This window comes from Ochotona curzoniae, unplaced genomic scaffold (genome assembly GCF_017591425.1).
Source record: "Ochotona curzoniae isolate NIBS_2020 unplaced genomic scaffold, NIBS_Ocur_1.0 contig_4064, whole genome shotgun sequence".
Classification (NCBI taxonomy): domain Eukaryota; kingdom Metazoa; phylum Chordata; class Mammalia; order Lagomorpha; family Ochotonidae; genus Ochotona; species Ochotona curzoniae.
The window spans coordinates 8,397,679-8,425,031 of record NW_024466107.1 but is presented as its reverse complement, the minus strand read 5'-3'; the positions used below and the strand labels follow the sequence as shown (position 1 = coordinate 8,425,031).

At 48.8% G+C, this 27,353-nt stretch overlaps 1 protein-coding gene across 1 annotated transcript in view; it reads right to left on the bottom strand.

Moving 5' to 3' along the window:
* Positions 1 to 5,491: 5,491 nt before the first annotated feature.
* Positions 5,492 to 27,353, bottom strand: part of LOC121159085 (N-acetyllactosaminide beta-1,6-N-acetylglucosaminyl-transferase-like) — a 30,086-nt gene continuing 8,224 nt past the window's right edge. Inside the window, exons 2-3 of the mRNA XM_040984133.1 lie at positions 13,523 to 13,615; positions 5,492 to 7,783 (exon numbers count right to left, since the gene is read on the bottom strand). Of these exons, the coding sequence (XP_040840067.1) occupies positions 7,593 to 7,783; positions 13,523 to 13,615 (284 nt within the window). The 3' untranslated portion in view covers positions 5,492 to 7,592. The remainder of the gene's footprint in view (positions 7,784 to 13,522; positions 13,616 to 27,353) is intronic.

Here is a 27,353-nt window from a genome sequence, read left to right as displayed (position 1 = left end):
ACTGAGCCATAAGCTCCCATCCACAGTGTCAGCATCCCATATTGGTGCAGGTTTGTGTCCTGGCTGCTCCACTTCCAATAAAGCTCCCTGCTAACAACTTAGGAAAGGCAAGATGTGGAAGATGGCCCACATATTTGGGCCCCTGCTACCCACACAGGAGTCCGACCTGGAAGAAGTTCTTAGCTCCTGGCTTTGGCTTGGCCCAACCCTGCCTGTTGTGGCTATATGGGGAGTCCAACAGGGCTGGCAAGAACTCATCAACACTCCAGCCATTCCTGCTGCGTGCATTGCCTTGGCTTCCCTGCTCAGGGGTATGCAAAGAGGATTGCAGAAGGCGTGAAGCGCCAGAGCTCTCTGTGACTCATCAAATCTAATTAGTCAGAAACTGAATTTGAGAAAATGGATCCGAGTCAGCGAGGCTGTCGGATAAACAGTGACGTGTCAGTCGCCAGGCACCTGCTTCTTCCTCTACCTGTTCACCCACAGGATCATGCTCCTGCTCTCCCTACTTAGCCTCTCCTTTCCACCTTGGTTCCACAGTTTGGAACAGAGTTCTCATTTTCCTTTCCACGCGTCAGTCCTTTAGGATTACGGTAACAACAAAAATACTTTAAACCGAGTTACATACCGACAGCAAAAACATAGCATAGTTCCGGAGGCTGGGAAGCTGCTGGTGCAGTTGGTGTCTGGTTCAATGCTGACAACTTCTTGCTGTGTTTTCACGCCATGGAAGCGGCGTGCTCTGAATCCCTGATCGCTTCTTCAAGGCCCCACCTGCTAACATCAGCTCCTTGGCGATCAGGCTCCTGTGGCTGGATACAAGCACTCAGATGGCTGCGCTGCAGAGCCGCTGTCCTCAGTCCCTCACTGTCGCGGAGTCTACCATGATGACCCTGCTCGTCACAGGGACTCGGCTCACCCATCTGGCCCACCCTGGGCAAAGGCAGTGTCAGCTGGCCTTCCCACACAGCCAGTGCACAACGAAGAACAGAACAGAACTGGTTTTGAACCTCACTTATGGAAGATGTTACCATAAGGAGATGAACAAGAACTCCCTGTACTGATTTTGTAACTTTTCCCTAAGTCGCAAATTCTTTTAAGATAAATTTTATTTTTTAAAAAAATCCTCTAGAATGTAGGTTTTTGCCTAGCTTACAGCTATTGATCTGAACTTGAAAGAACTCATGCTGCTTAACTTCACAGCCAGGTTTTCCACTCTGGGTCCTAACACCCTCAGCACCCCGCAGGCCACATTACGCCTGAGGTTTGCACCTGCAGGCTGACATTGATGTGGCCGTTGGTCAGCTTCTGGATGATGCTGTCCTCTCTCAGGTGTCCTTTCCTTCTGGATAGTTCTGCCCACCTGTCAGAAGCAGCTGCTAGGATCCCTCCTCTGATGAAGGTCAGATGTTGTGACTCCAACAGGCCCCGCTGCAGCAAGTATGGCCGACAGTCCCTCGGGTACCCGCTACCCTCAGAGGCAGGCCTCATGACAAAAGCACAGTCCGCATCCCCTATCCAGTCTCCCAGGAGAGTGTCCGTTGGTGTTTTTCTCATTAAATTTTTTTTTATTTTATTGGAAAGGCAGATTTACAGAAACAGATACAAAGAGAACTGTCGCTGTCCTGCAGCGATGGACTTGGTGCACGGAGCCGATAATGACACGTGTGGACCCTGACTGATGGTCAAAGCCAAAGTTTATTAGGGGCATCAGACCTTATACACTGAGAGTCCGTACTGTTTCCCTCTCTTGATTGGAATTCCTTTTGTTTTGTTTATTACCCTAGGTGTTCTCATTTACATGCTGTTTATACCAAAGGTAGCCATTTGGTTGTTGTCATGCAAATACTGTCCAATGAACTGCAAACCTGTGCTCGCTGACCTTCCAGGCTCACAGTGTCCTCCTACAGAGAACCAACTTCATCCACTGGTTCACTCCCCAAGTGGCTGCAAGAGCTGAGCCGACCCCTTCAAGTGCTGGGATCCCATATGTGCACTGGTTCGTGTCCTGGCTGCTCCACTTCCCATCCAACTCCCTGACTGTGGCCTGGAAAAGCAGTCAAGGACAGCTCAAAGCTTTGGGACCCTGCTCCCACATGGGAGACTTGAAAGAAACTCCAGGCTCCTGACTTCTGGTCATTGCAACCACTTAGGGAGTGAACCAGTGGATGGAAGATCTGTCTCTCCTCCTCTCTGTAAATCTGCCTTTCCAATGAGAGAGAGAGAGAGAGAGAGAGATGACGTCAACATTCATTTCACAATTAAACAGGAGCAGGTAGGAAGAGTAAAGAAAATGTAAGTGAAGCTTTGCACCGTGTCCGGGTAGGGACCAGGTTACAGGTAAGGCTCTTCAGAGGTGACGCTCTCACATGGAGATGAGTATTTGGGGAGCACTGTGGGCTTGGGGGAAAGTGAGGGACTCAGGACTGGGCAGGGAAGTCAGGTTGTGATGCAGCCACAACCAGTTGACCCTGCAGGGAGCTCAGAAAAAGCAGTGTGTCGGGATGGGGCAAAGGCTTTCGGTCCCGTAACCCCACCTTCCTCAGGCTCACCCCCAAACGATGTGATCTTATGTTGAGGTGCTGTCCTAGGCTACGAGTGTTCAGGTCAAGGCTTAGGTGTTCAGGTCTGCCAGACCTGCTCTGTGCCCCTGTCTGCATGGTGCACCTCCATTCCCTCCTGTTAGTTTAGCAACCAGCGCCTCTACTTGGAACAAACCCCGAAGGACGAGTAGCTTGCGTTCTCCTTCCTCAGTTCCCATTGCAGGTGCCACCTGTTGCCTGTGGGCACCACTGCCCGTCTGCACGGCTCACTGGTGAAATGATCCAAGCCCTCCTCCCAACGGTGTAGGCCTCTGCTCACCATAGACTGTGGCTGCTGCACTTGTCTTTCTAGTCTCAAACCCGATGAGAGAGCACCCAGAGCGCCTCGGGCCGCACATCCTGTGATGCCAGGAAGGCATCCTGCCCAGGAAGAGACCTCACACTGACAGGGCATGTCAGAGGCACCAGGAGCCAACTGAGCAACCAGGGGCCAAAGCTCAGGCAATATCGGAATCAGTAACCAAATACAAAAAAAAATAAAATTATATCTGCATTAGATTCTAACCTAAAATAGAAAATGTATACAAACCTGAGCCTAGTGGTAGCCTAGTGGCTGAGGTCCTCCCTTTGTATGCGTGGGGATCTCCTGTGGGTGCCAGTTTTCTAATCCTTGTGGCCCCATTTTCCATTCCGCTTCCTGCTTGTGGCCTAGGAGAGAAGTCAAGAATAACCCAAAGCCTCGGGATCCTGCACTTGCATGGGAGACCCGGAAGAAGCTACTGGCTCCTGGCTTCAGATCAGTGCGGCTCTGGCTGTTGCAGCTGCTTGTGGAGTGAATCAGCGAATGGATGTTCCTCTTGGTCTATCTGACTTTCCAATAACACGAAATAAATATTTTTTAAAATGTGAAAAAAGAAAATACATACAAACTTATGCAGATAAAAGTAGATGATTGCGGGGCTGGCTCGATGACTCAACAGCTAATGAATTCTCTACCTGCAAGCACCAGCATCCCATCTGGGAGCCGTTTGGTCTCCCAGCTACTCCGCTTCCCTTCCAGCTCCCAGCCTATGGCCTGGGAAAGCAGTAGCAGATGGCCCACAGCCTTGGCATCCTGCACATATGTGGGAGACTGGAAGAGGCTCCTGGCTCCTGAACTAGCTCCTTCAGATCAGTTCAGCTCTGACCATTGTGGTCATTTGGGGAGTGAATCAACAGATGGAAGATTTTTCTGTCTCCCCTTCTCTCTGTAAATCTGCCCTTCCAATGAAAATAAATATAAAAATCTCAAAAAAAAGATGATTGAATAGAGGCAGAGTCCCTGAGCATCAGACAAAAAAAAAAAAAAATCCATTTGGAGTCATTTTCTAAAACTAGTTATGCCTCCCAACTGTCGAGGGCATCAAAAACAAAGCAGGCTGCAGAGGAAGTCACAGCCTCCTGGAGACAATGACTAAATCTAACAGCACGTCCCTGATGAAATCCTGGAGGACGTCAGGGACGAAGTAACGGAATTTGCATGAAATTTGATGTTTGCTCAGTAGGAATGTATCACTGCTGATTCCTCTTCCTGCCACACAAATCGATTCTTCTAGATCAGCTTCTGCTTCCAGGGAACCCAACCTGAAATCTGTGAATGCGAGAAGATGAGGTTTTTGACCCTGAGCGTGCATTGCCTGGCGGGGAAAGGAGCTGGCCCTCAGTGGGGGCAGGTGGAGGTCAGGGAATTGCTAAAACACCAGTGATGGTGGGAGAGGGATGTGGTAGCGGCTGTTGTCACCTGGAGCATCTCAACCTCGTGCAGGAAAGAAATGAGGGCCGTTGATGAGATGGGGCTGATGGTGGAATACACCACACACACACACACACACACACACGCGCGCGCGTACACACACACACACACGCGATACCCCTTGTAAGTGATAACCTCTAGAGACCAAAGTTCACTCTTCCTGTATTATTTCCACTTTTATACACAGACATTTGGCACAGTGATAAAGAAAGGGATACGGATATTCCATATGCCGAATCCTTCCGCAAACAACAGCAACAAGCCAGGATGGAGACTGACCAGAGCCGGGAATCTGGAACTCCACCTGTGTCTTTCACATGGACGGCAGAGACCTGAGTCTCTGGAAGATCTTCTGTTCACTGATTCACGCCTCAAGTTGCCGCAATGGCTGATGCTGAGCTGATCCAAAGCCAGGAGCTAGGAGCTTCTGGGTCTCCCACATGGGTGCAGGAACCCAAGGCTTTGGGGTCATCCTGGACTGCTTTCCCAGGCCACAAGTGGGGAGCTGGATGGGAAGCAGGGCTGCCAGGATACGAACCAACGCCTATATGGGATCCCGGTGTGTGCAAGGTGAGTACTTTAAGCACTAAGCTACCGTGCTGGACCCCTACCTCAACTTTTGAAGCAGCTGTTTCTAATTTATTTTCATCCTCTTTCTTGTCATTCTCAATTATTCTCCAAACATCTGACAAAGGAAAATTATTTTTCAGTGATGCATGTATGAATGTATTTCTTCTTCTTTTTAATGGTAGAACTGCCTTGTAAAACTTCTGGGCCCAGTGTGTTGCTGGCTCAACTGTTTAATCCTCCACCTCCAAGCACCAGGATCCCAATGGGTACCCGTCTGAGTCCTGGTTGCTTCCCTTCCAGCTCCCTGTTTATGACCTGGGAAAGCAGCAGAGGACAGCCCACAGCCTTGGGTCCCTGTACTCACCTGGGAGGCCAGAGGAGGCTCCTGGGTCCGGGCTTCATTTCTGCTCAGCTCCAGTCATTGCGGCCACTTGGGGAGTGAACCAGCAGATGGAAGATCTGTCTTATCATCTCTCTGTAAATCTCCCTCTCCAATAATAAACAAATAAATCTTTTTCAAAAAGATGAAAACAAGGTCTTGAGTGGACTTTTAACCATCCAGTAGCAAAACACAACGGCCGCAAAGATGGAAAATAATTTATTTCCAAGAAAACCACACAGAACATAATTAAAAACAAAGATACAGTAGTTACAGGGCATCCCCGTGAGCTGGAAGAAATCTGTGAGCCTAATGCTGTGTTCTTTCAACACTAAAGCCTTGACGACGTGGGTGAGATGACCAGCAACGGACATGTAAACATCAATTCTAGAAAAATCCCTCATGCTAGTGGGAAAATCCAGTGTAATGTGTTTTTTTCTTATGTGCTATCACTTACATTGTATGTTCGAAAGACACAGAGTGCAGACTTCAGTATTGACCTTGGCTGTGTTCCATACGGGTCAACCCCTCACTGCCCAATACGATCCCATGGGTTTGTTTGTTGTTGTTGTTGTTGCTTTTTCAGTAGCTGGAGAAAAGGATTCACTTCAAAGCCATTCCCTTTTAAATAGGATTAAAACATTCAACAGATACAATCACAAGAAAAAAAATAAATGTATTAATTTAGGATCTCATCAGTTACAGTCGTCGGTTTTCATGAGAATAAATAAATATTACACAACCCAGCGGATGCGAGGAATACTGCAGGAGACTTCAGATTTCCCGGACGTGGACTTCTCAATAACACTGAGCCCACTCCTCACACCTGCCCCGTTAGGGACACTAAATACGGCTTGACTCCCCGCCTCTCTGCAGTCCATCTCGGGAAATGAACGGAGAGGAGCAGGGAGAGTCCCGGGTCCCCGCTGTGGAGATCTCATTTGCCCACATGGTCGTGCCCCTCTTGGCCTCAGCAGCTTCACCTGCAGAGCGAGGGTGATGACGTGCGCGAGCCCTCGGGAGTGTGGTGGGGTGCCCAGGAAAGGAGCAGACAGGAGCGCCCACGGGACTTCCCTCTGCCCCCTCCCCTTTGATCCCACTTGGTAACTACTGAGCTACCGGGCCTGAAATCCCCATATACAGTGTCTAAATAATCACAATATAACTTCCTGATTGTGCCGAACGCAATGATTCTGCAACACGTTCCCTGCCAGGCTCTCCAATTTTAACGTCATTGCCAAATGGAAGTTCTGTTTTGCTACCTGTCTCAGCATGGGTGTAGGAGTGCATGACGGGTGGGTGGAAGAGTGGCTGGATAGACAGCTGGTAGCGGGCGGGGAGATAGCCGACAGACAGTTGCTTAGAAATGAAGGCACTCCTGGGGTCAGTAAAGTCCCTTGGGAGACACTGCCGTGTGGCTCTCAGCCTTGTAGGAGAGAACTCAGTTTTACAAGTCACGTCGCACCGGGGCTAGGGAGAGGGGGTAGGGAATTCTAGCTGCTGGGAGTGATTCAGTGTGAGGGGCTCCGGCCGCCACAATGGATTTGTGCAACGACACCTCTGCCACAGATGCCTTCACTTTTTGCAAGGACTTTGAGGTTGACACAGAGGAGAATGGGCACAGTGCGGCAAAGGCAGGGGGACGTGCTATTTCCCTGGGGTCCTTCTGCTGGGGCAGCAGACAGTGGGGTCTAACGCGTGGATGGGCTCGTGTTCCGACTTTTCACCACATGCAGAACTCCGGACACGGGCAATCGGAAACGCCACTGTTGGAACTCGGGCCGATTTTTCAATTCCAGGAGCTTCAGCTTTAACAAGATGGACGAGTTGCCCGGAAGAGCTGTCTGGACACCCGTCTGCGGTTGAGCAGGGAGAGGAGAAAGCACAGCTGCCACTCCCAGTGCCTGGGTCCTCTTTCAGCAGGCCTAGTTGAGAGCTGACAATGTGTGATAAGAGACTTCCTTTTGTTTTTTTCCTTCAAAGAACTCAAATTCTTATTTTCCTAAATACTATTATCTACTCTTCGTTTGCATTAGAACATGTTTATATGACGACCGGGTGCAAAGATCTGACAGCATTTAAATTTAACCCCGGTCAAAACAACAGCCTCCTCTCGTAGAGTTATCAAGAAAATTGTCAGCCTGGCTAAGGTGCCAGGATAACTCAACTCGGCCATCGTGCAGTGTATTTCAGAGCTTCTCAGCGTACAGTTCAAGTCCAGTTACCGAGCCAGGCCCTGAAGCCTCCCACACAATCTAGGCTCAAAAGCTTCATCTGCAACTTCCCTTCCATGCCGGGCTGTTGTGGGTCAGAAGTACCAGCTGGGCTGTACTGCGGTTTCGCTCTGATTGAGGGTTCTTTCGCGAAGCCTCAGTTCCAGGCATTCCACGGTGAGAGGGTATGTGTTGAGTTCAAACTTGTTGGCAAACAGGCTTGGCGAATTCATCAGCCACTTCAGGTCTCCATTTCCGTAGATGCAGATGCCGTGTACGTAGTGGCCTGCGGAGGACAGAGCAAGTGACACGGTGAAGGCAGGCTTGGGCTCAGAACTGGGCCAGACTTGCACTGGCAGGGCTTCCGCCTGTGCCAAGTGTTATGAGGTTCCAATGAGACACCAGCCATCTCAACCCACAAGGAAATGAAACTCCACGAGGATAGCAGGTACCGTATAATAAAGTGAGACTTAAATGATGCAAAGCAATAACAAGGAGCTGTCATAAATCAGTTGCTCACGGAAGGAGCTCTAGACTCAGTGGATGTGATCATGGGGGGAGAATCAGCAGGTGAAGATTTCTGTCTGTGACTCTGCCCTTGAAATCAATAGATTAAAAACAAATTTTAAGATTTATTTTTATTGGAAAGTCAGATTGTATATAGAGGAGATAACAGATAGAAAGATGTTCCATCCACTGGTTCACTCCCCAAGCAGCTGCAACGGCTGGAGCTGAGCCAATCCGAAGCCAGGAGCTTCTTCTGGGTCTGCCACCTGGGTGCAGGGTCCCAAGTCTTTGGGCCGTCCTCGACTGCTTTCCCAGACCACAAGCAGGGAGCTGGATCAGAGTGGAGCAGCCGAGACTTGCGCCATCCCCCCATATGGGATGCCAGTATAACAGGTAGAAGCTTAACTTTCCGCAACACTGGCCTCCAACTCCTCCTCTTTTTACTTTAGTGTGTATTACCAGCTGACAGAGTTCAGATTCCTGGCTTCAGCCCGGTCTAACCAAGGCTGTTGTGCCAGTTGGGAAATGAGTCAGCAAGGCAAGATCTCTCTCTTTTTCCTCTTCCAATGTCATCCTGCCTTTCAAACAAACAAATCTTTAAAACAGAAAATACTGTTTTGTTAATTATCTTTCCAGACAGCTGCGTCATCTTGCTCCCCAAACCATTTTGTCTGCTTCTGCATCCTCTATCTAGAACAACGCCCAGCAAATGTTAGGCTATGGATTAGCAGGTGTCGCCTCCAGGGCTGGGGGGGGTGTCGATGAATGCCGTGTCAGAGAGCGACTTGGCACAGACTGGAGGAAATGCCTGGGGAAAGTCCAGAAGTGGCAGTTCTGTTGGAAATAGCTTAGAAACAAGAATGAGCGAAAGCTGGAACTATTTTCCAGTGGGACAACTTTTGGTCAACTAGCTTAGACTAAAGGGCTGGATGTTTCAAGTGTGTTAACCTCAAAGATTTTTTTTTTTCCAATGAAGAATCAAGTGATGAATTTGATTTGAACATGCTTAAATTTGTGAGGTTCATTCGAAACCAAGAGACAGCAGCAACAGCTGGAAGCTTGTTCAAGAGAAGGCGGTGATGAATGGCCAACGGACATCTGCTGGCTAGTGCAGCATGGCCAGTAGGAAGCATGAGCCAGAATTCTATTAAGTCAATGACTGGGAGATAGCTGGCAATCAAAGAGATTCCAAGATAGGATGTAGGCTTTAAAACATTTAATATATGACTACTTCTTAACAGTAAGTCTTAGTCCCAAAGTTAGTTTGAGGGCGCGTGGATTGTTTGTTTGTTTGTTTATTTTGACGGAGTTACAGAGAAGAGGGGGAGAAAGATCCTCTATCCGTTGGTTCACTCCTCAAGTGGCTCCAACGGCCCAATGTCTCAAACCAGAAGCCCAGAGTTTCCTCCATATCTCACACTTGAGAGCAGGGACCCAGGGGCCTGGGGCATCTTCGGCTGCTTTCCAGGGACATCAACAGAGAGTTGGGCTGGAAGTAAAGCAATAGGACTCGAACTGGTACCCATATGGGATGTGGTGCTGCAGGCAGAGGCTGCAACAGTGGTGGCCCTGACTGTAGGCTCATTAAGGACTTAACTAAATGCCTTTGGTTTATCCAGTGATTCTCTTATTTTAAATGCATGTATTTCAGAGGGAGAGAAAGAGTGAATCTGAAACAGCTAGGGATTGACTGGGCTAGACTGGGAATTCAATGTAAGTGTCCCACAGGATAACAGGAACTCAACTACCACCGTCTTCCCTGACCCGCAGGAGCAAAAACGGAAGTGAGAAGATGGAATGCACACGAAGCCCAGGCACCCTGCCGATCTCAATTCAAACAAACAAAACATTTCAAACAACAACATGGTTTGGGCGTGGGGAATATAACAATGCACAAACCGTCAAAACGTCCAGCTCCCTTGGAACACTTATATTCTGTTCCAGAAAGAAAAAGCAGAGCAATATATTGTACGGAAACTAGCAGCAGAATGAAGAGATGAACAATCCGAAATGGGGCCTCCGGGTTCTAGTCCAATCTAAGGACGGATGTACTGAAATGGCTTTGGCTTCCCTCCAGGCAAAGGAAAAAGGACAAGACTGTGTGAGCATCGCACTGCGTTGGCATGCAGTATTTACCTATGAATCATTTGCTTTTGCCTATACAATGGTTTGGAGAATTTTAATGCATTTAACTGCATAAAGATATCAAACGGGGCCCGGCACAGTGGCGCAGTGGTTAAGGTCCTCGCCTTGCACGCCCGGGATCCCATATGGGCGCCGGTTCTAATCCCGGCAGCCCCACTTCCCATCCAGCTCCCTGCCTGTCGCCCGGGAAAGCAGCAGAGGACGGCCCAAGGCTTTGGGACCCTGCACCCATGTGGGAGACCTGGAAGAGGCTCCTGGCTTCGGATCAGCATAGCATCGGCCGTTACGCTCACTTGGAGAGTGAATCGTCGGACAGAAGATCTTCCTCTCTGTCTCTCCTCTCTGTATATCTGCCTTTCCAATAAAAAAATAATAAAAATAAATCTTTAAAAAAAATAAAGATATCAAACGTGCACTGGCATGATAGACGTCTGGGAAATGAGACATTCATCCGAGAGGAGCAAGCTTTGAATATTGGCTCCTGGCTAGAACTAGCTGTCATGGCTCCCCCATGTGTCATGCCATCAATAAGGGTTTCTGCAAAAATGCAAACTCTTTGGGACAGGTATTTGGTGCAGTGGTTGAGAATGTCCAGTCTTCGGTCTGCTTGCAGTCTAGCTTCCTGCTTTGCATACCCTGGAGGCAGCAAGTGATGGCCCAAGTACTAGAGTCATTATCATGCACTCGGAACCCGGATGCAGCAGCGCCAGGTTCCTGACTGCAGCCTGAGCTAGACCTGACTGTCCAGCTCATTTGGAGAGTAAACCACCCTCCAGATGATTTCTCTCGGTTTTTCCACCTTTCAAGTAAATAAAAAATAAAAATTTCAAGCTAGGCAAGCCTGTCTAGCCTGCACCTTCTCTACTGGGGTAGATGTGGGTACAAGTAAGGCCATGACCCTGGGGTTCAGTCTACATGTGGGGGGAGAACTTCTGTGGTGGGGAAGGCCAGAACTGTAAGGTGGTAATGTCACGTGGGTCCCTGTGTGCACAGGGTAAACCTCAAGGTTGAGAGTGGTGAGCAGGTGGAAGGCAGGTCAGAGGGCAAGTGCATGAGACAGTGGCAGACAGGAAGGATGTGGGGAAGGTGACACAAACAGCGGGCCTGGCGTGAGGTCCCAGCAGCCCAAAGGGCCAAGAGCAGTCTCCCCTGCCATCCTTCCACAGAGAGGTCAGGCCAGCATGGAGAAGGGGGCAGAGGTGCTGCCTTCTGAGGGACACGTGGGGCCAGTGAAGGCAACTGTAAGGCACACGCTGAAACCTCCGTGCAGGGATGCAAGGACACGGCCTTGCACAGGGGAGGGAACTAACTGGACACTGAATCATCGGTGGAGAATCTTAGGGAGGCAGCACTGTGGAGATGTGCATCTGAAACCTCAGGAGCACAGAAGACAAACTAATAAGCGAAACCCTACATGGCACGGAAGACAAAGCCTTGTGAGCAGAGAAAGACAAAGCATACACATTACTGTTTCACTCATTCCATTGGCTACATCTTTATTTATTAAGATTTATTTACTTATTTAAAAGGCACCAAGACAGGCAGAGAGAGAGGAAAGAAATCCTTCAAGAACTGGCTTATTCCCCACATAGCTACCCTGGCTGGAGCTGGGCCAAGCCAGAGCTAGGAGCCTGAAGTTCCCTTGGGGTTCCCCAAATGGGTGGCAGGGGCCCAGTGACTGTGTCACCCACCACTGCCCCAGGCACATTAGCAGAGGCTCGATGGAAGAGTGAAGCAGCTGGGATTCAAAGTGCTGTTCCAGTATGAGATGCCAGTATCATAGGCAGTGGTTTAACTCACTGTACCACAATGCCAGCCTACTGGGTAAACACTTAGTGCAGACTGACTTGCGTGCAGCTCCAAATTTGCATGTTAAATCCTAATACTGGGCCCAGCACAGTAGCTTAGTGGCTAAAGTCCTCACCTTGCATGCACTGGGATCCCATATGGGCGCCGGTTCTAATCCCAACAGCCCAACATCCCATCCAGCTCCCTACTTGTGGCCTGGGAAAGCAGTCGAGGACGGCCCAAAGCCTTGAGACCCTGCACCTGCGTGTGGGAGACCTGGAGGAGGTTCCAGGCTCCTGGCTTCAGATAGTCACAGCTCTGGCTGTTGCGCTCACTTGGGGAGTGAATCATCAGATAGAAGATCTTCCTCTCTGTCTCTCCTCCTCTCTGTATATCTGACTTTTCAATTAAAAAAAAAAATAGTAAATCTTTAAAAAAAAATCCTAACATTGGTACTTCAAAAGGGAGAGAGGATCTTTAAAAGATAATCCAGTTAGAAACTAAGCTGAGTGATTGGCCATATGCAGAAGACCATGACAAGGCAGTCACTTGCAACCCAAGGGAGCGTCCTCAGAAGGACTTTGTGCGGCTGACACCTTGACCTTGGATTCCCAGCCTCCAGAACTGGCAGAGCCGTTTTGAGCCGCCCTGTCTGTGCTGCTTGCTTGTCCTAGCTGTAGGGACTCATCACCTGGCTGCCTGCTGAGTGCTGGGCAGTGCTCGGTGTGGAGCGGATGTTACGTCACAGCTCCCTGAGGTTCTGGAGAAGTGGAAATGACTTCATGGCTTCTGGATCACGTCCTCTTGCAGAATAACCTTCTCTCACCAGCCACCTTTGGGGGAGCTGATGGGTGCTGCTCCATAGTGGAAGCACACCATCTTTTTCTTTAATAGCCAGCAGGAGGAAGAGATGCTGAGAAAGCTGGAACTAGTGGTGGGGAGCGGGGGGCCTTGTGCTTAGGGTGCTGCTCAACACGTCATGTCTCATCCTGAACCTGATTCCAGCTCTTCTATTTTGTTTTAAACTAGATTAAAAAAAGAGATTGATTTATTCTTATTGGAAAGGCAGATCAAATTGATGGTGAGGGGAGACAAAGACAAAGATCTTTTCCACCTGCTGGTCCATTTCCTAGGTAGCGGTAACGGCTGGAGCCAAGCCCAGCTTCCTACCGATGTGGACCATGGGAGGAGCGGGTGATGACTCCAGTTACTGGATCCTGGCTACCCACATGGCAAATCCGGACTAAGGTCCCAGCTCCAGGGCATCGTCTCCCCACCCCATCGCAGGGATTGTGGCCATGTGGCCCCGCCAATGGAAGCTTTTGTCTCTTTTCTGAGAGTGAGCGGGCGCAGAAACCAGCAAGAAGAGAGTATAGTTACAATTTGGACTTCGACATCTCCCTTGGTGACTGCTGGGGAGACAAGGGGGAGACCTTTGGTAAGTCTGCCTGCCCTCCTTAGCAAGCAGCAGGTTGGTCTAAACAGATCAGCAGTTCTGCATCTGGGAGAACCTGCATGGGCCACGACTGCACGGATGCCATCAGCGACAAGCAGCCTGGCCTAAAAGCATGTAACCAAACCTCACCATGACAGCCTCCGTGCTGATCCTCCATGTCATTCCACTTCACCGCCCTGAGGTTCCCGGTCCACGAGGCGTTGGGCATGGAGCCAGGGACATCTGAAACAAAGAAGAAACACAGAGATGAGAAGCGCAGGGGGAAGGGCCCCAGCTCCACCAGGGCGGCCTCCAGTGCTAACGACTTCCTGTCACATTTACAAAGACCACACATGGTTTGTTTCTTCCAGTTAATCTGATTGAAATAACGAGTGGCTGACCCATTATTTAATTAGCATAAAAAGATCTAGGTCAAGTAATATGTGATCACAATTCCAATCAGTAGGCTAGTATCTGATCAGTAGTTAGTTCTTAGTACAAGGGACTTCAAAAGTTGGTGGCAGGGATAGGCGGCATTGCAAGCAGGTAAAACTGATTGGATTGCCTACATCCCAATCTGGACCACCGGTCCAAGCCCCAACTCTGCAGCTTCTGATCCAGCTGTTGTCTTGGGTCAGCGAGGGTGGGATGCTTCGGTGCTCTGGATGCTTTGGGCTGGCTAATCCTTGGATCTGGGGGCCTGGTACAAGGTTTGGCAGCAACCCTAGCCTCTACCCCCCACCTGCTAGGAGCGCCTTCTTCCCGGCATGACAACCAAAGTATCTGCCAGCATTGTCCAAGGCCTGTGAACAGACAAAGCACTGCGTCTGAGAAACACTGAGCTAGCTCTCATCAGCTCAACCCATTTTGAAGCATCACAAAGATTGAAAGCGTTGATTTAACCACCCAGGGGAATTATACCCCAAGATAAGAATATACTAATCACGACTGGAAAAGGAGCATGGCAGCCCCTGCTGAGCTATGGGGGACACATTCTAAGGCCTTCCCAAGGGATGGATGAAACTGCAGAGTACTCAGCCTCATGCCTGCTATATTTTTCCTATTGAGCAAACCTATGATAAAGTTTAATTTACAAATTAGACACAGCAAGAGTTGAACAACAGTAAATAACAATGAACTAGGACGATTCTGATAATGTATAGTGATAAAACTTATGGGAGGGTCTGGCGTGATGATTCAGCAGCTAAATCCTCGCCTTACAAGTGCTGGGATCCCATCTGGATGCCAGTTCATGTCCCAACTGCTCCACTTCTACTCCAGCTCCATGCTTGTGGCTTGTGAAAGCAGTAGGGGATGACCTAAAGCCATGCATCTGCGTGGGAGACCCAGAAGAAACCCCTGGCTCCTGAGCTCCAGCCATGGAAGCTACTTGGGAAAAGAACCAGTGGACAGAACATCTTTCTCTGTCTCTCCTTCTCTCCATAAATCTGATCTACTTTTCCAATAACATTAATAAGTTAGGTGAATGTGGTCTGTCTCTCAAAACACCCTGTGTCTTTTCATTTCTTCACCTAAAGACATCTCCTTACAGCTTCTCCTTGGCATCTTTCAATTGCCAACATCACTGACCCTGTGCTTTGGGGCCATTATTAACTGTGACACGGATGACCTGAACACATACACTGAGACACCATGACACTCAACCTGATAATCAAAGTCACTACTAAGTGCCTAACGTGAGGGTAGTATATACACGCAGATATCCCAAGGGATGGAGCACCACAGCTGCAAGATGCGATTGGGCTACTCAGCAGGTTGTGCAATGGAAAACGTAGGAAGTGCTTATTTCTGCAATTTTCCCTTTAATATTTTCAGATTTTGGAGTTGATTTTGGGTATGTGAACCGAGGTGAGGTATGGATGGGCAAAGGGGAACCGCTGTTTCTGGGAAGACCATGCAACGCAAAGGAAAACTCTGCTTCTAATGTTGGTTAGAAATTAGCCCTTGTGTTCGAAAGGTGCCTAGGGAGAAGCAAGCACCTGCGGAATGGAATGTAGCAGCAAGCCCTCCTTGGACGCTGCCGGTACTTGACGCTACAACGTGCTGACTTTATGGAAAGAAGCCCCAGCCCGAGGCCGGCTACCCAGGCTGACACCACTGGGTAGGAGAACCCTTTGTCTGGGAGAAGAGGGCAGGGGGGGCAGAAACAGTGGGGAGAAGTGGCCACCATACCTACACAAACCCCAGCCTGCCTCCGGACTGCTCGCACGGTCTCCAATCCCTCCAAAGAGACGCTGAGCCCTTCCGCTGGATGTGCGACCTCATGAAACCTCGTCATCTATCCACTGGTACCCTGTCACATGACTGAAAGTCTTCCCTCACCGGAAGACGCGAGTCTGTATCCCAGTCACCCACGCCAACACTCTCAAGCCCAGCTGCGGCCCAGCACCCTGACGGGACACACACTGGCTTAGGCATCGAGGAACTTTGTTCTGACCCCAGCTTTGCCTCAGGAAATCAGCTGGGTACCCCTGGGTGTCATTAAACACGTCCCAACCTCATCTCTCAAACCAAGTAGGTAGATTACATTAGTGGTCTTCCATTTACACAGCAGCCCGCTAGGAAGAAACAGCCCCCTTGTTTTCAGTTTTCTAAGTCCAGTTTTATTTTTAAGAGTTTAGTGACAAGCTGTGTATGAAGTGTGACAGGTGTTTGGGCCAGGGGAAAGGCCCTCCTTGGGGGGTCTCGGGTCTGAAGTGTGACAGGTGTTTGGGGGGAGGCCCTCCTTGGGGGGTCTCGGGTCTGGAGTGTGACAGGTGTTTGGGGGGGAGGCCCTCCTTGGGGGGGTCTCAGGTCTGAAGTGTGACAGGTGTTTGGCCCGGGGCGGGGGCGGGGGAGAGGCCCTCCTTGGGGGGGGTCTCTGCGTTCTCCATTGGAATGCCTGCTTGCGTCCCAGCTCTGCCTCTCTGATTTCCGCTTCCAGCTACTGCACGTGACAGGCAGCAGTGAATGACGGCTCGGGTTCTCAGGCCCCTGCCACTTCCCCAGAGATCCTGGAGTGAGTTGCAGACTGTTGTGGGCGTTTGGGGAGTGAACTCACACATAAAAGGTCTTTGTCTCTCTGTCCTTCCAATGAATGACAGTAATACATTTTTGTGAAAAGGATTAAAGTGATTCCTGTTCCTGCTAATGGCGCACATTTGCTATTTGAAAAATACCACTTCTGATTCTAGCTATTGCTGCGCTGCCTCTCAGGGCTGTCGGGGGGCCATGGGATATGTGAGTTACCCTCAGGTCACAGGGATCCTCCGAGAGCCCATTTTTCATCATTCCAAAAATGAGGTTTAAAAAAAAAGAAGCTGCCAATATTATCAGAGAAAACATTTTAAAACTACAAAACCCGATTCCCTCATTTGCTCTTCCTAGGTTTATGTAAGCAAAACATTTGAGATAAAGTTTACACAGCAACCAGGAATGTTTGCCTTGGAGCTCAGCTTTTATGAAACACGTAAGTCAATTTGTTAAATAAATGAACATGAAATGCAAGCTGTATTTAAATTCTCTTAGCTTCCTCCTTATGGCTCTTACTGATTCGGTTTTACTTTGGGAGGTCTGAATGTGGTAACAAGTTCCAGCAATTGTTTATGATGTAAGCTCTGATAACAAGATTTTTTAAAAAATTACTTATTGGGCCTGGTGTGGTAGCCTAGTGGCTCAAGCCCTTCCTTGAATCCCATGTGGGTGCTGGTTCTAATCTTCCGGCAGCTCCACTTCCCATCCAGCTCCCTCCTTCTGGCCTGGGAAATCAGTCAGCCCGAAGCCTTGGGACCCTGCAACCGTGTGGGAGATCCAGAAGAAGCTCTGGGCTCTTGGCTTTGGATTGGCTCAACTCCAGCCGTTGTGGCCGCTAGGTGGAAGATCTTCCTCTCTGTAGATCTGACTTTCCAATTAAAAAAAAAAAAAGTAAAAATGTAAAAAGAAAGTATTTGTTTGAAAGGAACAAGCAGTGAAGAGTGAAAGAGGCATCTTCCACCTGCTGGCTCACTGCGCCAATGGCTGCAGTGGTTGAGGCAGGGGCATCCTGGTGCCTGGAACGCCATCTGGGTGTCCTGCATGGGTGGCAGGGGCCCAAGCTCGGGGGCCATCACCTGCTGCTTTCCCAGGAGTAGACCCTGGGATTCACAGGGGCATTCAGATACAGATGGAGGCATTGCCTAAGCCCATAGCACAGGGCTGGTCCCAGCAATTTTGTTCTCAACCATCATTAAGTGAAACACGGAATACGTAGCGTTGTTTCTCTCCTTCTAACGATAGGGCTGTAAGTTGGCACAATGGTGGAACATCCATTTGGAAATCCATAGGGAAAAAGCGCCATGACTGACCTTTCCCTTTGTTCCTTTAATTAAACATTCTCAAGATAAGATAAAGCAACCGTTTTTAAAAGTCAGATTCCTATAATAAAGATGGCAGGCACTATTACACGTATAACTAATAACACAGATAAGGTTTTTTTGGTAAGACTTATTTTTATTTCTTCATTGGAAAGGCAGGTACACACAGAGAGAAGGAGACAGAGAGAAAGATCTTCCACGTGCTGGTTTATGCCCCAAGAGGCCGTCACGGCTGGAGCTGAGCTGATCCGAAACTAGGAGCCTCTTCCGGGTCTCCCATGCGGGTGCAGGGTCCCAAGGCTTTGGGCCGTCCTCCACTGCTTTCCCAGGCCACAAGCAGGGAGCTGGATGGGAAGTGAAACAGCCAAGATACGAACTGGTGCCCACATGGGATCCTAAAGGATGTGAGGTGAGGATTTAACCACTAGCCTATCGCACCGGGCCCAGAGCAGGTTTTCAAGTTAGACAGCAATTCAAATCCCCGTCTTTGTTACCAGCTCCATGGTGTTGGTTACTTAATCTATTTACAACATGGTGTATGAATGTTTAAGACCTCTCAGTATTAAATAATACACGTGGTGTGCTTGGTAATTAGCTGTTCAATAAGTAATCCACAAAGTTTAAACAAGGTAGAGATCCAAAGGTTAAAATCGCGCAGACATTATATCTAGAGGAGATACTGCTTCTTTCCTATCTTAAACAACTGCCCAAGCTTGCTAGCACGCATGCTCGGTGGGGCCAGGGAATTCTCTGTGTGTTGGAGCGGCATGGAGCCGGGAGCACATCCTATGTTCTCCAGGCTGTTTAGCAGGATCCCTGGCCTTAACCCAGTAGCAGTCTCCCAATCCCATTTGTGAGAACAGGAATATATTCCAGATATTCCCAAATATTCCCTGAGCATAACATAACCTCTGGCTGAAATGAACTAATAATCTAAAGTTAAAACAAGAGTATGAAATCATATACTCTTTTTAAAAATATATTTTTATTGCAAAGTCAGATTTTCAGAGAGAAAGATCTTCTAGCCACTGTTCACTCCTCCAAGAGGTCGCAAATACCAGAGCTGAGCTGACCCGAAGCCAGGAGCCAGGAGCTTCTCCCAAGTCTCCCCAACGCAGGTGCAGGGTCCCAAGGCTTTGGGCCGTCCTCGACTGCTTTCCCAGGCCACAAGCAGGGAGCTGGATGGGAAGCGGGGGGGGAGATGCACTGGCATCAATATGGGACGCTGGCCATTGTAGACAGAGGATTAGCAAGTTGAGCCCTCGCGCTGGCCCAGAAATTGTACACTGTTAAGCCAGGAACAAATATTTGCATAGAAAATTTTACTGGAGGAGATACTGTTTATTTTTCTTTGCTTATAAAAAGTTCTAAAGTGTTGTTTTTACTTTTATATACTTTTAAATTTACTGACACATCTGAGTCTTCCTTGCTTCACTGACTTGGTAATTACGGCTGAGGATTTAATTCCACAAAAGAAACAATTGCAAAAATGCAGCATTAACTAATGACAGGGAAAAAGAAGTGTTACGCATCTTACACCGTCTTTTTCTGAATAATTTCATTTTTTAGAAATTGAAGACATAGATTTGTTTTCCCATGCTGTTTATTCATTACTCACTTAGAAGTTGTAATGCATGAAACTTAAACCCTTTACTCAAAACTTGCTGGGACATTCTTCCAGTTTAGACTAGGAAATCTAAGTGGTCTCTCTCTCTCTCTGTCACACACACACACACACACACACACACACACACACACACGGATGCAGTCCCGGGCCCAACACAGTTCAGCTTTCTTTGCGCTCTCTCTCTCTCTGTCTCTCTCTCTTTCACACAGTTCAGCTTTCTTTGCTCTCTCTCTCTCTCTGTGTCTCTCTCTCTCTCTTTCACACAGTTCAGCTTTCTTTGCTCTCTCTCTCTCCGTGTCACACACACACACACACACACACACACACACACACACACGGATGCAGTCCCAGGCCCAACACAGTTCAGCTTTCTTTGCTCTTTCTCTCTGTCTCTGTCTCTCTCTCTCTTTCACACAGTTCAGCTTTCTTTGCTCTCTCTCTCTCTGTCTCTCTCTTTCACACAGTTCAGCTTTCTTTGCTCTCTCTCTCTGTGTCACACACACACACACACACACGCCCAACACAGTTCGTCTTTCTTTACGATGCTAACCTAGATGTTGACCTTGCCCCATTGGCTGCCTGCCTATCTGTGTCTGCCTGTTTATCACTCTGGCTCTTGTCAAACACTCCTTTAATTAAGTCAGACTTTCCTGTGGCAGCGCAGGCCCTCTGCCTCCCTAGGCTCAGGCACCTGGCAACTGCTCTTCTTTCTTCTATGAAGCTGTGATACTTTTTGCGAAATTCTTCACTCTGAGGAATCACCTAACTCCGCTGGCTAGCCCCTTCCAATTGTGGCTCTTAGAATCTCGCGTAGTACAAGAGCCCCAGACTGACTTTCAATCAGCTAGCAGCCCCTCAACTTATTTGGTTTTTGAGAATCTTGTTGTCCCTGGCTCATGCCATCTCTGGCCAAGGCTGTGTTAAGTGTGGACAGGTGGAGCTCTCCGGGTGCAGTCTGCCGGCATCGTCAGCCGTGCTCTGTCACTGGAATCGGTTCCGCTGTCCTCCGTTTGCGGGCTACTTTGACCAGCTGGCCAGTGTCTCTCCTTGAAGCCAGTCTGAGATGCCCACAGCTCCACGGGCAGCCACAAATGGAAGCAAATGTGTATTTGCCATCACGTGGACCACACCTATGGACGCCCGTTCTGCCTCACAGATCTCTCTTCCAGCTCCCCCTTGGACTCTGTCTAAACCCAGTTCTGTTATTTCTTTGTTCCCATGGGTCACTAACCCAGCAATTTGCCCCAGGGCTGCTCCTCAGAGCTAGCCCCTCCCATCACCTCATTTTTCTTTCTCTTTTTTAGCTCCTTCCTTCCTTCCTTCCTTCCTTCCTTTCTTCCTTCCTTCCTTCCTTCCTTCCTTCCTTTCTCTCTCTCTCACTCTCTCTTTCTTTCTTACATTTATTTATTTTTATTACAAAGTCAGATATACAGAGAGGAGGAGAGACAGAGAGGAAGATCTTGCATCCGATGATTCACTCCCCAAGTGACTGCCATGGCTGGTGCTGCACCGATCCGAAGCCAGGAGGCAGGACCACAAGGGTGCAGGGTCCCAAGGCTTTGGGCCATCCTCGACTGCTTTCCCAGGCCACAAACAGGGAGCTGGATGGGAAGCGGGGCAGCCACAATTAGAATCGGCGCCCATATGGGTTCCCGGAGCACCCAAGGCAAGGCCACCATGCTGGCTCAACCTCATTTTCAAGGTCTTAGTCAGTCCAGGGGGACCAACATCCTGACCATGGCATGCAAGGGTCTTCACAATTGTGTCCACAGAGTACCAACAGCAGAAGCACGGCCAGCGGTGACGGGCGCCTCCCTGGTTTGGGATGGTGACAGCCCTGCCAGACGGACTGCTCACGAGCCTCTGGACTCCCACAGCTTTCCCGTCTCCCAGTTCCCCTCCAGAGTTGCCCCACCTTTGCCTACCTGGCCCTGTGTTCAAGTGGGGTACAACCCTGGTGCCAGGCCTCATCTTCCATCACTGTCCATCTTCTCATTCATCACAGTCCAGATAGACCCAACACACACCTGGGAATTCCTAACTGGTTTCACATTTTCACATAGGTCTCAATACCCGGGCTTATGCAAATATGCAGTGAAAGAATACCTGCTTAATCTTGCTAGGAACCAAAAGAACAAAGTGAAAACCCTGGGGCCAGCGTGGCGGAAGAGTAGAGTGACCTGCTGTCTGGAATGCCAGTACCCCATATGGGTGCTGGCCCAAGTCCTGGCTGTTCCACTTTCTGATCCAGCTCCCTGCTCATGTTCCTGGGAAAGCAGCAGAAAAGAGCTCACGTGCTTGGGGCCCTGCACCTACTACATGGGACACTCAGAAGCTCCTGCATTTGGCCTGGCTCTTTCTTTCTTTCTTTCTTTCTTTCTTTCTTTCTTTCTTTCTTTCTTTCTTTCTTTCTTTCTTTCTTTCTTTTCTTTCTTTCTTTCTTTCTTTCTTTCTTTCTTTCTTTCTTTCTTTCTTTCTTTCTTCCTTTCTTCCTTTCTTCCTTTCTTTCCTTCTTTCCTTCTTTCCTTCCTTCCTTCCTTCCTCTCTTTCTTTCTTCCTTCCTTCCTTCCTTCCTTCCTTCCTTCCTTCCTCTCTCTCTCTTTCTTTCTTTTTTTTAAGATTTATTTATTTTTACTAGAAAGGCGGATATACAGAGAGGAAGATCTTCTGTCCAATGGTTTACTCCCCAAGTGACCGCAACAGCTGGAGCTAAGACAATCCGAAGCCAAGAGCCAGGAACTCTTCCAGGTCTCCCACATGGGTGCAGGATGCCAAGGCTTTGGGCCGTCCTCGACTGCTTTCCAAGGCCAAAAACAGGGAGCTGAACGGGAAGCGAGGCCCCCGGGATTAGAACGTAGGATCCCAGTGCAGGCAAGGTGAGGACTTTAACCACTATGCTATCCCACCAGGTCCTGGCCTGGCTATTTCAAGGGAGTGAATCAGCGGATGGAAGACTTCTCTCTATCTCTGCCTTTCAAATAAATAAAATAAATCTGACCAAAAAAGAGAGAGAGAGAGAGTGATGTTTCTTGAAGCTAGAGTGACTGCATAGGGAAAAGGCCAGAAGATGCCAGGAACTTTGACATCTGAGCGCATCCAGCCGGGGCAGAGCCGGCCTGTGGCAGAACTCACTGAATTACATCATCCTTTCTTCAAGCCGCTACATTTAGAAAGTTCTTTAAATCCCAGCAAAGTCTTAGCTTGTTGTTTTTATTTATTTTTTTCTTTTGGAAGTAAGCATTGACTGCAAATGATTTGAGAAGTCAATAATAAATTCCATTCTTTGATTTTTATCTCTAACTCCAGTCTTAGGTCTCCCTGCTTCCTCAATCATCATCCATGGAACTTTTATAATAGGTTAATTACTAAGCCACGCCTCCTGGGTATTCTGAACCCTTGGGTCAAGAGTGAGGCTTAGGCACTGTGACTTACTGGACTGCCTTACCTGATTATCCTAAGTGGCCACAGTCGGAAACACCTGTTCTTTGTAAAAGCCCCTCATTTGCTGCATGATATTGATGGTATAATCAGTTTTACATGTCCATGGCCAACGAGCGCCTTGCCATGCTGATAGCGCAAATCAGAGCCCGAGCCGCTCCACCTCTGACCCAACGCCCTGCTGACGCATCTAGGAAAACAGCAACCAATGGCCCAAGTCCTCAAGCCCCCCGCAACCCCTGCGGGAGGTCTGGGTGCAGGTCCAGGCTGCTGTTTCAGCTTAGCCCAGCTGTGGGCATTGTTGCCACCTGAGGAGTGAGCCAGCAGATGAATTCTCTCCAGCTTTGACTTGCATGTCAACAAGTAAATTTTTTTTAAAAAAAAATTCACCAATCTACAAAGCATAAATATAAAAATGTTTTAAAAATGTATCTGCAGGTAATAATTATTGATACAGCAGGTTAAATTATAGGCCCGACATGCAGGTATGCAATATGGACGCCGGTTCGAGTCCCAGATATTCCACTTTTGATCCAACTGCCTACTAATATGCCTGGGAAAGCAGCAACCCACGCCACCCACCGGGCAGACTGGAACGTTCCAGGCTCTCGGCTTCGGTATGGTCCAGTCCCAGTAATTACAGCCACTTTGGGTGTCAACCTGTGGATGGAACAATGCACTGTCTCCCCCTTAATGTGATTTTACCTTTTAAATAAAAAAAGATATTTTAAAAAATTATTTTGAGCAATGGAATCAAACAACAAGTTTATAAGAAAAAAGGCGGGGAGGGTGTGCACACGCTCAGCTTGGAGGCGTAGTGGGTCAAGCCGCCGCTGTCCCGGAAGGTGTTTTGTCCAGGCTGTTCCATCTGATGTCTTTGTTCACAGTTTGAATTAGGTATTTTGCATTTCAAATGGCATTTCTAGGCTGTGTGTGACCTTCAAGTTCAAGTACAATATTGATTTATCTTCAAGGCAGAGTCTGCCCTTATTGAAACCGACAGAAAACAGCCTGACCCAGGACCGCCTTGTTCACGGCCATCAGACAAATTTTCATCTTGTTCTGACCGAAAGTACTTTCCTCACCTTCAAAACAAGGCACTGGGCTACACACCCAGCTGGAGGCAAGTCAAGAATTCATTCTCATGTTGTAAAACCTCCCCTCCCAGCCCCTGTAAAAGCAGCCAAATTAAAAAGCTTACTTGGTAGAGTTGTCTAACTTTAACCTCTACTTGCAACCCAACTCAGAGCACAAGTTGCTAAAAGTCAGAGATGAATTCCCGTGCTGGCTGCACGTGCTGGGATATATATATATATATAGGCTGCCAATTCTGGGAAGAAAAGTTCCCGTCCACCAGAGGCCCAGCAGCTCTGTTTACAGTGCTGTGCAAATATGAGAAACTCCTAAATAAACTGAAAGAGGAGAGACGTGGGCGACGGGCTCTTGTAGAATGCTCGGAATTTGTGGGCGTCTCTCCCCCTTCCTCTGAACTCCGTAGGGAGTGCAAAACGACAGGACACCTAGACCTAGCCCTATCCTCCAGGAGCATTCATTTAGCCTGAACCTCTGGGCGGACTATCACACTGTAAAACAAAGCAAAGCTAGCGTGCGGGGTTAGGATCGCTGTTACTCGTGGAAGTGATGGCAGAGGAAGCTGTGTGTTTTGGGGGTGGGGGGCTCCTCTAGGAGCAGGCTTGTACGGTAAGGGGGCACTGGGAAAATCTAGCGGAAACAGATTGGCTCTGATAGGTGCGCGGCTCCATATGTATTCGTGTTATCCCAGTAAAAGGTTTAGGAAACCTACGAAGTGGACAGAAACACAATCGCGACAGACATTGGTGAAGTCAGACGGGACAGTACAACAGGCAGGTGTCCACCGAAGCCCCCCGAGCGTTGATGCCCGCATCTGTACATTAGGCTGTTTCTTATTTTAGAAATACCAAATATCTTCAGCTCAAGACCAATATCTAAAATATTCCACTTGTGGGGCTGGCGCTGTGGTGTAGCCTGTAAAACTTCTGCCTGCGACACTGCCATCCCATGTAGGTGCTGGTGCCTGCCCTCCCTGTCGGCCTCTTCTCAAACCCCAACTCCCCGTTAAAGTTGACTGGGAAAGCAGTCGAGGCTGGCCCGAGTTCTTGGGTCTCTGCACCCACATGGGGAGCCCCACTTGGAGCTCCTGGCTCCCAGCTGCTGCAACCACTTGCGAAGTGAACCAGCAGATGGAAGATCTGTCTCCAATCTCTCTGTAACTGTGCCTTTCAAATAAGTAAAATAAAAAAATAAATAAATAAAATCTTTAAAATCTTCTACTTACAGGAAAACATGAACCTTTGGTCAATCTCCTCTAGCCTGAGCCTCCTCTGAAGGGGCTCTGATCCACTGGGAGACGTTCAGTAGGGTGCTTGTGTTGGCTCTGATGGGAAGGGGCTTGGATGGGGGCTTCAGAGACTATCTTATCTATTTCTTTTCTTTTTTTAAAAAAAAGATTTATTTATTTATTGGAAAGTCAGATATACAGAGACGAGGAGAGACAGAAAGGAAAGATCTTCCGTCCGATCATTCACTCCCCAAGTGAGTGCAACAGCTGATGCTATGCCAATCCGAAGCCGGGATCCAGGAACTTCTTCCGGGCATCCCACATGGGTGCAGGGTCCCAAGCATCCTCGACTGCTTTCCCAGGTCACAAGCAGGGAGCTGGATGGGAAGTGAAGCTGCTGGGATTAGAACCGGCGCTCACATGTGGGATCCTGGCGTGTTTAAGGCTAGGACTTTAGCCGCTAGGCCACGCCGCCAGGCCCAATCCTATATATTTCTGAAGCAAAGGTAGGACACAATTTGTCACTCTTGTGTTGTTGTTGTTGTTGCTGTTAAATTCTCAGACCATGATCTGCTGCTCTACAATCACACAGCTAGGCTGGAGGTGTGGGAGAGCTGGGACTCGGGCCAGGCAGGGACTCGGGTGCAGGGTGTGGGTGACTCAAGTGGTGGCTTCGCCGGCTTCACCGCAGGGCCCACTTCCCGTAATATTATCGCACTTGGTTCTTTCTTCAAAGTTGCTTTGTTTTTTATTTATTTGAAAGGCAATGCTACAGAAAGAGTGAGACCTTTTACACGCTGGTTCACTGTCCAAAAGGTTGCGACAGTCGGGGTTAAACCAGGCCAAAGCCAAGTGCCTGGGGTATCCTCTTGGTCTCCCACGTGCAAGGGTCCAAGCCACCTTCTACTGCTTTCCCAGGCACATTAGCAGGGAGCTGGTTTGGAAATGGAGCAGCCATGTCTCATACGGGTGCCCGTATGGAAGGCTGGCATTGTAGGCGGTGGCTCACCTGCTATACTGCAGGGCCAGCCCCTACAGTTTTCTTCTAGTATCTAGAACAGTGTGGAAAGAAATTGTGAGAAGCACTAAATATATAAAGGCACTATAATGAGACTTAAAATTGCCATCCTCTTTTATTTTTAAAGTCATGCATTGACATTTATTTATCTGAGAAGGAGACGGTAGAGAAATCTTTTTCAGTCACTACTTCACAAGTGGCTACGACCACCAGGTCGGTCTGGGTTAGGCAGAAGTCATGAGCTGGGAACTGCATCCGGGTCTCCTACACAGGCGGCAGGGGCCCAAATACCTGAAGCATCTTCCACTGCCTTCCCAGGCACAACAGCAGGAAGATGAACTGGAAATGGAACAGCCAGCATTCGAACTAGCACCTAGATATTGGATACTGCCATTACAAGTGTTTGTTTAACTTGCTGTGCCACAGTGCTGAGCCCAGAAGCCCCACTTTTCCGACTCAGTTCAGCTGCTAAAATCATGTGATACAACAAATCATTTCATCTCCTTGGGCTTGGTTATCGCTAAAGTATGAGAATATCCCTTCTAACTCCAGCAGGAAATTACCCATTCCATTTCATAAAATTATTTTGCTTTTCTTTCCATTTTTATTTATTCATTTGAGAGACAGGGCTGTTTTCTGCTGGTTCACTCTGTAGGTGCTTGTGATGGCTGGAACTGGGCAAGGCCCAAGTTGAGCGCCAGGGAACTCTGTGCAGGTCTACCTTGTGGGTGACAAGGGACCCAGGGAGTGAAGTCATCCTCCGTGCATTAGCAGGAAGAGAGAGCCGAGCCAGGGCTGGGATCCAGGTGTTCAGTCACGGGGTCCAGATGCTCCAACCAGTATCTTCTGGGCTATGCTAGGCTAAGCACCTGCATCCCTTTTGCGACTTTCAAAGTAGCCTGTCTGAGGCTGCCTATCCTCCACTCTAGGCTTTGGAGCCCATTCCCCCACCCCCCACAATGAGGATGGTACTTGTCATGTCTCGGACGAGGAAACCAAGAGTGAACAAAAACTGGTCCCAGATCGTAACAGAAGACACAAATATAGGGTCCAGCCTTTCGGAAGTGGGGTCCTTCTTCTTCATTCATTCTGCCCTGGTTCTCAATTCCATGTGGCCATGTGACACACTTCCCTGCTGCCCTGGCCTTGCTGGACACAGTGCCTGCGATCTCCCAGGGAGACGGGCAAGATGCCGCACACTGGGCACCTGTTACAGGCAACTGCGG